The 12,346-nt window shown below is 42.4% G+C and overlaps 1 protein-coding gene across 13 annotated transcripts in view; it reads left to right on the forward strand.

Moving 5' to 3' along the window:
• The window catches only part of PHACTR1 (phosphatase and actin regulator 1), a 451,342-nt gene that overhangs the window by 424,024 nt on the left and 14,972 nt on the right, over positions 1 to 12,346 (forward strand). For all 13 annotated transcript variants that reach the window (XM_053250895.1, XM_053250898.1, XM_053250896.1 and 10 more), the window contains one exon: positions 1,560 to 1,621. In XM_053250895.1, coding sequence (XP_053106870.1) covers positions 1,560 to 1,621 — 62 coding nt within the window. The remainder of the gene's footprint in view (positions 1 to 1,559; positions 1,622 to 12,346) is intronic.

Genomic DNA, 12,346 nt, shown 5'->3' on the forward strand with positions numbered 1-12,346 from the left:
AATCTGTCCTTTTAGAAATAAAGGGTATGCATAAGTACATAAGTGGCATACATAATTTGGGTGGTAAGCTTGTTGTGGAACCACATTCACACTATTTTGGTCAGATGTACAATTAAGCATCGCGATCAGAAGAAACCCACTTTTCCTGTTGCAGCCAAAGGGACTGTGCACAGTGCTGGTTGGCTAGCCCTTGTAACTATCACCAAATCAGCTCCCTGCCTTCTCAGAGCAATTTTTCAAACACCACAAACTTTTTATAATTAAATAAGGTATCAAACAAACATTTTACCTGATAAACCTGTAAGGAATTGGAAAACAAGAAATATATGTATCATACTTCTCATGAAGCTATTGTTGGGTGCTGTTATCCTGGTGTGTGTTGAAGCTTAAAAAGTGTCAGTAGAAGAACATAAGAACAGTCCTGCTATATCATGCCCAAGGCCCATCTAGTCCGGCATCCTGTTCTCACAGTGGCCCACTAGCTGCCGCTGGAAGCCACAGGCAGGAGTTGAGGGCATGCCCTCTCTCCTGCTGTTACTCCCCTGCAACTGGTACTCAGAGGCATCCTGCCTTTGAGGCTGGAGGTGGCCCACAGCCCTCCGACTGAAAGCTCACACAAATGAAATTCCGCTTCCCCTCCTTGCCACAGCAACCCTCTAAACTCCCACACACAAAAACTGTCTTGAGGGGCATCCGCCAGAAGCATGTGGGATGTGGCGTGGAGATTGCAACAGGAAAGTGAATATTGTCCACTTATACAAATGAAAGTGTCTTCCTTTTGTACAAGAGCACGTTAATCATCTGTAAAGGGACTAAAATTTCTAGTGCTGAAGAAAAATTTAAAATAACACATGCCTTGCCATCTATGTCCATCTGTGTCTTGCCACAGGCCAGTTCAATTTTCAGCCATAAATGGCAAACTACTTGACTGGTATGTGTAACTGTATACGTTGAAATAATGTCAAGATGGGTCCAATGAGTATCATCATGAATGATCCTGTGAGTTGAGCCTAGTTTCCTGGAAAACTGCAGTTCATGGAATCAGATGCAGTGAAGTTGTAGGAATGACCCATTGGCACCAAATATTTTCTTATATATACAGCCCCACTGAGATTCATTCCAGAAGCTATTCCATAACAGCGAAATTTTACATCAGAAAGGGCTTTGGGCGTCTTGCCCTATCAGTGTGCTCCTAACTGATGCTCGCAGTATCATCCCTCCTTTTCCCCACAGTTGAGAGACCCTCAGGCACAAAGATAATGGTTGAGAAAGCCCTGGCTCCCTGCCCAATCGCTGGCATAAACTAAAACACGTTAAGGAATAAAATGCATGCTGACATTTGGGCAGAGGAAAAGGGATGTAAATGTTTTGCAAGGTATACTGTACAGAGAATTTTATTGGCAAGAGGGATAGCAAAAGTTCACTTTTCCCAAGAGTCTCTTCTCTCCATCAGAAGGAAGGTCTGAAACATTAATAGCCCCATTCATATGTTTGCCAGCTTTTGTATTATTCTACATGTCTGATCAGCCCAGCCAGTAGACCTTCTGTATCTTTTCCAGCACGGAATGAGCAAGAGGAGCAGGAAGAAAAACGGGAAATAAAGAGAAGATTAACACGCAAGGTGAGAGCCTACTTTCTTCTACGCTTGGGGAACCCTTACAGCTTTCAACTGATTGTTAAATTACTTTTGTAAAACTGCAATAGATTCTTCAAAAGGAATCCTTAAAACATGTTGTGTCAATTTCCCTTTCAAATGCTAAAGAGGGTATTCTTAGAAATAATGCCTCAAACAAGTATATAGCTTGAGCAGCCTGAATGCATTGTGACCCACCCACCTGCACACAGCTCAGCAGACATGGATAGCAGTCAGCCAGGGACTCAATCAGTTGCTTTGGGCAGCAAAAATTGTGAGCGGAAGCTGTCAGAAGACCTGCTGGGTTACAATGCATGTTGGCGGGATGCATTTCAGTTGGTGGTTCATGTATTGCACAAGCCTATTGGGGCCACTTCCAAGGTCCTATTTCTCAGTGTATGTTTTGTAAATGCATGTGGGGGAATGGCCAAAAGATACTTGTTTTTGTAATGTCAGAAAGCTCAGACATGAATATGAGACTCCTGTCTTAAAAAGCTTCCAGATCTTTCTCAGGAAAGTGGTTTATGGAAGAAGCAGGCCTTCTGGCAACACAGAGCTACAGCTGAAAACAGCAGCCTCGTGTTTAGTCCTAATGTCTAGTGCTCCATGACCTGCCAGTCATCTAGAAGTGTTACAGTTCCCTAATGTAGTTTATTCACTGGAAATGATTACTGGCACTTTTCTTTTCTGAAAGCTGTGATGAAGACAAGCAAATGCTTCTATAGCCTGGGGAGGGGGATGAAGCACTGAAGAGACATCTATTTTTGACCATTAACTTCAAATAAGAATGGGCATAATATAAAGGTAATGCAAACCCATAGAGCTTGGAGTCCAATCCTATGCACATTTACTTAGACATAAATTCCACTGAATTCAATGAGAATTCAGTATTTGGAATTAACATTGTGCATCAATAAGTGCTAACATTAATTAATTTTAATGGAACTGAGTTCCATCAATGTTAATGGAACTGAGGGCTGAATCTGTGAACCACATATTCCATCATATGTAAAGCATAATGTGTGATGCAGGGTGTAAGATGTACATTTGTGCATGTATGTGCTACACAGTTGTAATCTATCATCCATTTTTTAGGTAGAAGATTGCAGAGATTGGGCATACATATCTGTACACCCTATATCACACTTTTTCCTCTATGGTGTGAGCACATACAGGCATGTATCTCCATAATAGCAGAAATTGCTATTGCAATTTACAGACTGTATGAGCCATCCTCAAGACCTGTTAATCTTACTCTAGTGTGCCCCATGTGCCTTATTACTCTTCTCAAACTTGGATAGGCAGTGAGGGAGGGAAACACAAAGTACAACTATGGGGACAAAAAACCCTTGCTACATCTTTGGTGGTAGAAATAAGAAAAAGGAAATCTTAGGCTACATGGCAGGAAATGCTTTGTGAAAGTGAAGAATGCTATTTTCAAAAGCACTCAACATTAGCCTAATTCTGTTTTCATTGCACTCAGTATCTCCCCAATGCCACTCATGAGTCATAAAATTGAGGAATAGACTTTTAAAGGATGGAAGCTCTATTGCTTGTGACATTTGAGTTAGATGGGAATAAATCACTGGAGAATGGTGCATAGTTAGAGAGGACATTTATGTATTGTCAGTGAAAGAGGAACAGAAACCTTCAGATGCATGACAATTACACCAACTTCAATACACCTTTAGCAACAGTGAACTCTTAGAAATAGGCCCTCACAAATGAATCCATTAAAAAACAACAATACCATTATATGTATTAAGGTATTCGGTTATTATACTTTGAAGACGCAGCAAGGAGACAAATAATAAAAGCTGATCAAAGATCAAATCGAAACAACAAACATCGAACTATTAAATTGTAACACTGTGGACATGTAGATATCCCTTTGAGACATCACATCGAATCTGTGGGCATTGGCACAGGGCCTGTAGAACAGTGTCAGGGGTGGGATCAGCAGAGGTAGCCCCCTTGCCCTCCTCCACATGTTCAGTGAACTTGTGAAGTCACTTCTAGAAAGGGTTTGTCTCATTCTTGAGTTGCGTTGGATTAGCAGTTCTAAGTTCTGAGAGCTAGGCGCTTTCCAGATTAAACCCTCCCACAGTGTCACTTAGCAGAATGGATCTGCTAAGTGTGCTTCCATACTTCCTGTGTTGTGACACCGGTCACCGCGCTGACCGCAAGGTGCCATTCACATTTCCTATGCCTTATTTCAGATTTTATCTTTGTGTTATAGTGCTACAACAATACAAGTTTGCTGCAGAAAAATAGCTGTATTTTTGTTGTAGGAGTTTGAGATTCTGGGGCTCGTTTTCAATACCATCCTGCCAAGCCGAAACATTTTACCCCTGTTGTAGCATGTAATCTGGAAAACACCTTGGTGGGGCTGCCAATCAGCAGTCCTACCTTGCACAATCTTGCATCAGAGACAGGGACATACCTCCTGGCTGTATCTTCTTTAGCCAACCATAGAAAATGAGAAAGAAAATAGAGAATTCAGAAAGAGAGTGAGGGAGTGTGTACCTCTGTTGCCTCTCGAGCATCCCTTAAGAGGTTAAGGTATTGAATGCATGAGGAGGAAAGGCAAAGCCTTGCTCCCACCTTCAGATCTATAGACCAATCTCAGCGTACCATGTAGGGGATAAAGAACCAATCATGGCTCCTCATTTTGAACAATAGCTTTTGGGTACCTTTCATACACTGAAACCATAAATGTGGAAAGAAAAACTTGTCTTCCAACTAGCATAATACTGAAGAGTACTTAAAAGTGAAAGGAAAAGTACTGATTGCTGCCAGGAAGGATCTTAACTAGTTTAGCCATCAATTGGAAATCTGCATTTTCAGAGTTTTTGTACTCCTTTAAGGAAGACAGGTAGAGAGAACAGAACGCCCTTTTTAAAAATTCAGTCAATTGAATTTATTTATTTATTTATTTATCACACACACACACACACACACACACACACACACACTGATATCCTGACTATATTTACTCAAAGAAGTCCCATTGAAATAATTAGGCATACCTACTGTAACTTGTCCTTTGAATTTCAATGAGAATTCCTTGAGTAAATTTAATCAGGATGTCAGCCACTATCAATAAGCATCAGAATGGGAATTTCATATCCATCTCGGCCATCATTTCTCAATGGAAATTAGCAAATAAAGAGCATGATCTAGCTAAAATTAAGCATTTTTAAATCCTACTTCAGCAGGCGCGCTGAACTCTGGGAAATGAAAAAGTGCTTAACTTTGGATGAATCATGCCCAAATTTTTGAGAAGGTTGTTAATAATATGCATAGTACATTCCAGCCTGCAAAATTCAGAGGGGTTTTTTTTTAACCTACCCATTTTAGTTTATAAAGGTGATCTTGTTCTCTTGCTCTGTTTTATTTATAAGGCAAAACAATACTAGGAAATGACTTGCAGTTCAGTCATGTTCTTTGTTGACCTCCTAGTGGCTCAGATCAGTGCAGAGTGTTAGAAATAATGGGATTTTGAGAGAGGTGTGACTAGCCAGAAGATAAGAAGATTTGTTGAGAAAATAGAAGCAGCTCCTAATTTGGATAAATTGCATTTCTTATCAAAGAGGGAAGAGAGCTTGAGGGCAGGGGCATAGCTACAATTGAACAAGGGTAAACAAATGTCCCTTGGCCACTGACTGGGTGACAACTTGCTCTTTGCTCTCCCCATTGTGGCTCACTGAAGAAGTTTGGTGGGGGCGGGCTGGTCAGGGGCCCATCTTCATTTTTCGTCCCAGAGCCCATTCCTTGCTATACACCTCTTCTTGAGGGGGGCCAAGATTCTCTATATCATACCTGGTCCCTTTCTTGGATATACTTATATCTGTCTTGCCTCCCTGATAATGTCTTCTCTTGAATAGAAGGGAGGTTTTCTTGCTACAAACTGGTTTCTCTGCCTCTAGGCTGTGATTCGTATAATAAATAGCCATTAGGCAGCAGTGTACTAGTTTAGCAGGGGGAGGGGGTGACAGTACAATGGGACATGCCAACACCTTTATTGATGCCCCAGTAATAGTTGAAATACAGAGCAAATTCTCAACACTGCAGATCATGCTTCATCTTAATGTAAATAGTTTGGCAGAATGTTCCTTAATATTCCTAAGCTGCAACTTCATGAAGTAGCATCATTTTGGACTGCCCTCTTTTGCAGACAGAAGAAATAAGACTGTAAAATTTTGGTATGCAAATTGCCTTAGTATCAAAATTTGAAATAATCAACTTTTAAAAAAAACCAACAACAACCCTTCTATGGATGAAGATATACTAGGAGTAACTAGTTGACATACTGCGCAGTGTTGTGTGAGCATTGCAATGTAATGTTCCACAGCTACACAAGAGTGCTGTTGTGCTGAACTCGAGAAATGCACAAATGTAGTTGTGCGGTTCTTCCATTTAGTGCTCCTGTGAAACTGCACTAGTGTTATAATGCAATGCACATGTAATATTGCACAATTCTTCAGCCTCGTTTTGGCACAGAGTCACCTCTACAGTCCTGGCTGCCATGCAGTCCATCACTGAATGCTCCCTAGCTCAACAGACTCCAGACTACTGAGCTAGACTACATATCTGTCTAATCTATCTATTGCCTGATATATGCATCTCTAGGCAGTGTACACAATTTAAAACACTGCAAATATAAAAGAGTAAAGATAATTAAAATAATTTCATGGAATAAAAAGTTAAAACCATCTATAGATCAGGGTTTCTTAACCTTAGGCCCCCAGATGTTGTTGGACTACAACTCCCATCATCCCCAGACATGGCCTTTGTGGCTGAGGGTGATGGGAGTTGTAGTCCAACAACATCTGGGGGCCCAAGGTAAAGAAACCCTGATCTATAGGATAAAAACAATTAAACAGTTCAAAATTAATTTAAGTTAAAAAAGCCTGAGAAAACCTGTGTGTCTTGAGGGTCTTCCTAAAAGCAAATAGAGAAGGAGATGCCCTTATTTTGACAGGGAGCATATTCCAAAGCCCAAGGGTAGTCAGTAGTCACAGACAAGGCCCAGTCCGGAGTCGCCACCAAACAAGCCGGTGGCAACCATAACTGGACCTCTTCAGATGATCTTAATAGGCGACAGAGTTCATGACAGAGAAGACGCTCTCTTAAGTACCCCGGACCCAAGCTGTTCAGGGCTTTATAGCTAATAAGCAGCACTTGGTATTTCATTTAGAAATACAGCCAGTGTGGTTCTTTAAAAATTGGTGTTATATGGTCCCTTCAGGTTGTCGTGGAGGCCAGTCTGGCTGCCGCATTCTGTACCAATTGTAATTTCCAGACTACATACAAAAGTAGCCCCATATAGAGTGCATTACAGTAGTCAAGCCTGAAGGTTACTAGTATATGCACCACTGTTTTAAGGTCATTTACCTCTAGAAATGGGCATCGCTGATGTATCAGCCAAAGCTAATAAAAAGCACTCCTGGCCACTGCCTCAACCTGAGACACCAGAGAGAGTTTAAGATCCAGGAGCACTCCCAAGCTACGTACCTGATCTTTCAGGGGAAGTGTAACCCCATTCAGTACAGGCAGATCTAAATCATCTCTCTGGTTCCGGCCGCCCACAGTCAGTACTACCATCTTATTTGGATTCAACTTCAGTTTGTTATTCTTCATCCAACCCGTTACCAGGTCTAGGCAGGCATTTAGGAAACATGCCATTTCCTGATGAGGTTAATATGGAGGAATAGATCTGGGATTCATCAAGATATTGATTTCAGCCACAGGGCTGATTTTGAAGCAGGTCAGAGAGGATGCTTAGGAGCAATCGTCTCTACTGCTGTAGTGAGATCATTGTTCCATGTTTGCCAGAGCATCGACAGAATTATTAGCAAAGCCAGCTCTAAACCCTTCCAAGTTTTCTTGGAAATAAGTTGGAATACTATTGGATCCAATAACCTTCTCAGGCAGACCAGCCTAATGGGTCCTTCACCCCTTCAGAGGTGGGTTGTGGTTGCAAGTGCTACCTTAACCAGATGGTGGTCTGTCCATGACAATGGGGATATGACAGGAACACCACCCTGATCACAGCAAAAGACCAAATCAAGCATGTGACCAGCATCATGCATCTGTCCAGAGACCACTTGAAATATACCCATAGTCGTCATGGCCACTATGAATTCCTGAGCTGCTCCTGACAACCTGGTCCCGAAGTGAATATTGAAGTACAACAACCTGGGTAACTCCAATGCCAACTCCTCAATGAGGTTTGTCAGCTCAGTTAGGGACTGTGTTGGGCAGTGGCGTGATTGCTACACCCACAGAAGTTCCAGTCTATCCTTGGTCCTTAGACTTAGGTACACACATCCAGTATAGGCCAATTCCCTGACAGGTATCCTGGTAAGGGGGATGGTATAGATCCACCCACCTCCCTGGCCACATCCTCTCGCCTGCTCCACCATGGAGTAATCCACCAGAAGAAGCTGGGGCCAAACTGGACCACTAGCCTCTCCAGACCACGTCTCTGTAATGTATACCAAGTTGGCTCCTTCATCTATCATGAAGTCATGGATGATCTCAGACTTATTTTGGACTGACCTGGCATTACAGAGTAATAAGATGAGGTTCTGTGAGTTGTTGGCACTGCTCTCCAAGGTCAAAGAGGTGGTAGGCCTGCTGGAAGGGGGAACAGCAATTAAACTTCTGAATTCCCTTCCCCTGTAACAGCCCGCTGGCCTACACACATACAGACACATACCTGTACCAGGCCAAACCCATTACTAGGTGACAAACTGTAATCTGCAGGAGTCTTTGGAGTCTAGAACAATACATTTGGCCACAGCCTCAGTCTCTCCCCCAAAGGCTGCCCTCCTTTGGCGGCTGGCTTCAGCACCTGCCTACAGGTGGCCGTGGCCCACCCACCAGTGGGCTGTGTTGCTCTCCTTTATAAGGGCCAAAAGTTTAAAATGCCAACAAGCATGGCTCTCACCCACCCCACCAGGCAAATCTGACCCAGGTGCAAGATATTACAGCAATTAAAAGTGAGCAAAACACCAGAAAATAGCAGCCAAAGGGAGATGTGCAGAGAAGCCACAAAGAATAGTGCAAGTATTTGAAGTAGCCAACAAAGAATAATTGGCCATCTATTCCACCTCATGTGTTCATGTCATTAGAACTGCCCTTGAGCACTGGGACCTTTTCTTGCACATTCCTTCCAAAATGAGGGCTGTGCAAAAGCCAAGTGCTCCTACGCCACACCTCTGGTTTATTCCATGAAGCCTGTGCAGCAGAAACACCCAGTCATGGATTGTGTGCCTCCGCTGGTGTGAAATCGAGTCAGGTAGAAGGAGGTGGTTTCTCATGATTATCAGAGATTTCAGTGAAATCCATCCAAGTTGTTCCTTACAGAACCCAGCTGTGTCATCTAGAATGTATTTACTATAAAGCAGCCAACTGCTCACTTGAAAAAAGAATGCACTTTCACATGGACCAGGACTATCCAGAACAAGGAAAATATGGCTATACGTGCAGCAATAGTTCAAGTATCCATCTGCCTGTTTCCTGCACTGCTAATATGTACAGACAGATGTGTGCAGGGTGCTGCTATGATTCAATGTCTGTCAATACACCTTCCAACCACTGTTCTAGAGATCTTGGGCCTGAGGCAGAGCTCACTGCCACACCCTACACTGCTAGCAGAATCAAAGGCTGAAATATGCAGAGGGCCAAAGGTAATATGCTCAGTGATAAGTGAGCATATTACTCAGTGAGCATATTACATTCTTAATCCAGCCATAACTATCCACTCTTTCTCTTCCCACAACCTTGAATAGTTATTTTTGCCATCCTTGAGGAATCTTAGTAGTGGCGCCCCCCCCGCCCCATTTGCTCTTTATCCCAAGGCACACATGCATGAAGGATTTTAAATGAGTCAGAACTTGAGAGGTTGCTTTCCTGAAAATATGGTTCCATGAAGGTGAAAACTTGATGCCATCATACATAAAAATCTTTTTGTGGAGATCAGCATCTCCATAGAAAAGCTCAGAGGTTCTTTCAGTGGTGAGTCATTTTTGTGGTCCCTTAAATAATTAATTCTCATCACCTGATTCACTTTGGGAAGCAGCTTCCTTTCCTTTGTTTCTGGAAAACAAAGGATACTTTCATTTCTCAGTGTGGCTAAGAGCAGATCTAAACATTACATATATTGGGGTCATAATGTGGTGAGTTTCCTGACCTCCAAACCATGAGAGAGCAGTGAAATTCCTACTGTGAGTAATAATGGATAATACATGGGGAGGTATACATGGAAATTCACCATAGGGATGCATACGCTGCCTATGAGATGTAATGTCTACTGCAGCTCTAAGACAAGACATATCTTATAGTGTGTATATGTGCACACACACTTCACTTTTTCCATGAGAAATGGGAGCCCGGAAGTGCTTTCACACAGTGGTCACAACACAGCAGAGTCAATGCTTATAAGCCCACTGGACTCAATAAAATCACTGGACTCAAATGTGTTGTCTTGTGCACAAACGCAGAACAAAGGGTCAGCCTCATTTCATTAAAAGGAGGTTGAGTGAGTTTCCAAAAAGTCTGGTAGAAGTTTTCCAGCGATCGCAAGCTATATTCATCATATGAACTCTCTATGGTCACAATCAGTGACAGAAGCCCTTGCCAACTTAAGATTTGATGCATAGCCCAGGCTCCTTTAGAGTAGGGGTTAGGCAATGCCCACAGACCATATCCATCCCTCTAAGCTTTTCCCCAGAAATAACCTGTCTGTGGGTGTCACTTGCTCAGGCTGGAGGGGAAACCTTAGTAGGCTGCATATCTTCTGCAGATGCCTGTCCCAGGTCTAGAGAATCAAAAGCTATCTGAAATATTTTCTTGCTATCCCATATTAGAGGAACCACCTTTTTTCTCATTCCCTGAAACACAGAATTTGATTTTACTATTCATGCTGGTGACTGCAGAAACTGACTTCATTATTCAGTTCATATCATTTTTTAAAGTATATATTTGGCCTGCAAGCATTCCTTCTTTGATCATTTGTCATCACAAAAGATATAAATGGAGCATTATTTTTTTTAAATCACATTGTGCTTAAAATAACATCTAGAATCTGTTCCACACAATAAAAAACTTTGAACTCAGCATTACCAGTGGCGCGTCATCCTTAATATATGCTGTTGTGGAGGGGAAAGGCATGTTAACATGAGCAAAGGATTGGATATCAACTTTACCTTTGAATTCCCCAGCTTTTGGTTCCATCTTTAATATTTAATGTCAGGTGTCTGGGGAGTTGTTGCTTATTTAGTTTAGGATTGCATGGAAAATAAATAACCACCTTAGATTAATATGGTAGCAGTGGCAAAAAATAATTTTTTTTAATCCACTCTTTTAGTTCAGTGATGTCTGCATTGCAATGTTAGTTGGTGCTGTGTAAATGGTACTGCTACTTAACACACACTCAGGTTGCACAGAGGGCAACTTGGCACATGCTCACCATTTATGAAAGTTCAATGCAAAGCCTTTTGTATGTGCAGTGCTTCCCAGCGTGCATACCAAAATGTATGGGCTTTTAGCAGAGGTGCAGACATTTTTTTGCAAATGTTAGGAGCCTGCAAAATTTTCCTGGAACCAGCTTGGATGGAGGGATAGATAGAAATGAACATACCAATTAGAGGAGATGACCTTTTCTATTTGTGGCACTCTGGTTACCCCCCACCCCATGCTTTCTTTCTAAAGAGAGAAGCATTAGGACAGGAGAGCTGGTCTTGTAGTAGCAAGCATGACTTGTCCCCTTAGCTAAGCAGGGTCCACCCTGGTTGCATATGAATGGAAGACGATGTGTGAACACTGTAAGACAGGGATTCTTTGGGACCCCAGATGTTATTGTACTTCAACTCCCATAATCCCCAACTAAAGGCCACTGAGGCTGGGGATTATGGGAGCTGAAGTCCAATAACATCTGGGGACCAAACGTTGAGAATCCCTGCTGTAAGATATTCTCCTCAGGGGATGGAGCCAAAGGTTTCAAGCTCCCTCCCTGGCTTCCCTAAGACAGGGCTTAGATTCCTGCCTGCAACCTTGGAGAAGCCGCTGCCAGTCTGTGTAGACAATACTGAGCTAGATGGACCAATGTTCTGACTCAGTATATGGCAGCTTCCTATATTCCTATGCCCAAATCTGAGCATATCTGGAAATCATAGCTTCCCTGCTTGCATGCCATTCCTATGAAGAGTGGCTGATGGTTGGGGTTTTTCAAGGCCAAAGTGCACATTACACGTGTCATTGGCCTTGGCATGCTTTTTTGTTTACAAAATATGAGCCATAGGGGGAATTCAAATCAGAATCATGCAAGGCTTATCATGATCATGAGCTTCCCTGCTAAGGCAAATAGCAACCACAGGGAAAACAATCTGGATCACGATTGTGGTGGAGCAAAGTCCCTTCCTCCACACTGTGGTTCTGTTCCAGACCACCTCTGTGGCTGCTATGTAGTAAACAAAAGTTAAGAACATTAGGGCCAAGAATGCATTTAATGTAATGTGTAGTTTGGGCCTCAGTGACGATGGAAAGGCATTCTGCATAGAAGGAAGGATGGCAGGATGCTAATGTATGTGACAATATTGAGAGAAATATTGAGAGGAGAAATCAATGAAAAAGCAGGAAGATCAAGTATGTAATGAAAATAGGTAAACTGTGGAAGGAATGGAGGAATGGAAGAAAGAAAAGCAT

This window comes from Hemicordylus capensis, chromosome 4, assembly GCF_027244095.1.
Source record: "Hemicordylus capensis ecotype Gifberg chromosome 4, rHemCap1.1.pri, whole genome shotgun sequence".
In the NCBI taxonomy this organism is placed as follows: Eukaryota; Metazoa; Chordata; class Lepidosauria; order Squamata; family Cordylidae; genus Hemicordylus; species Hemicordylus capensis.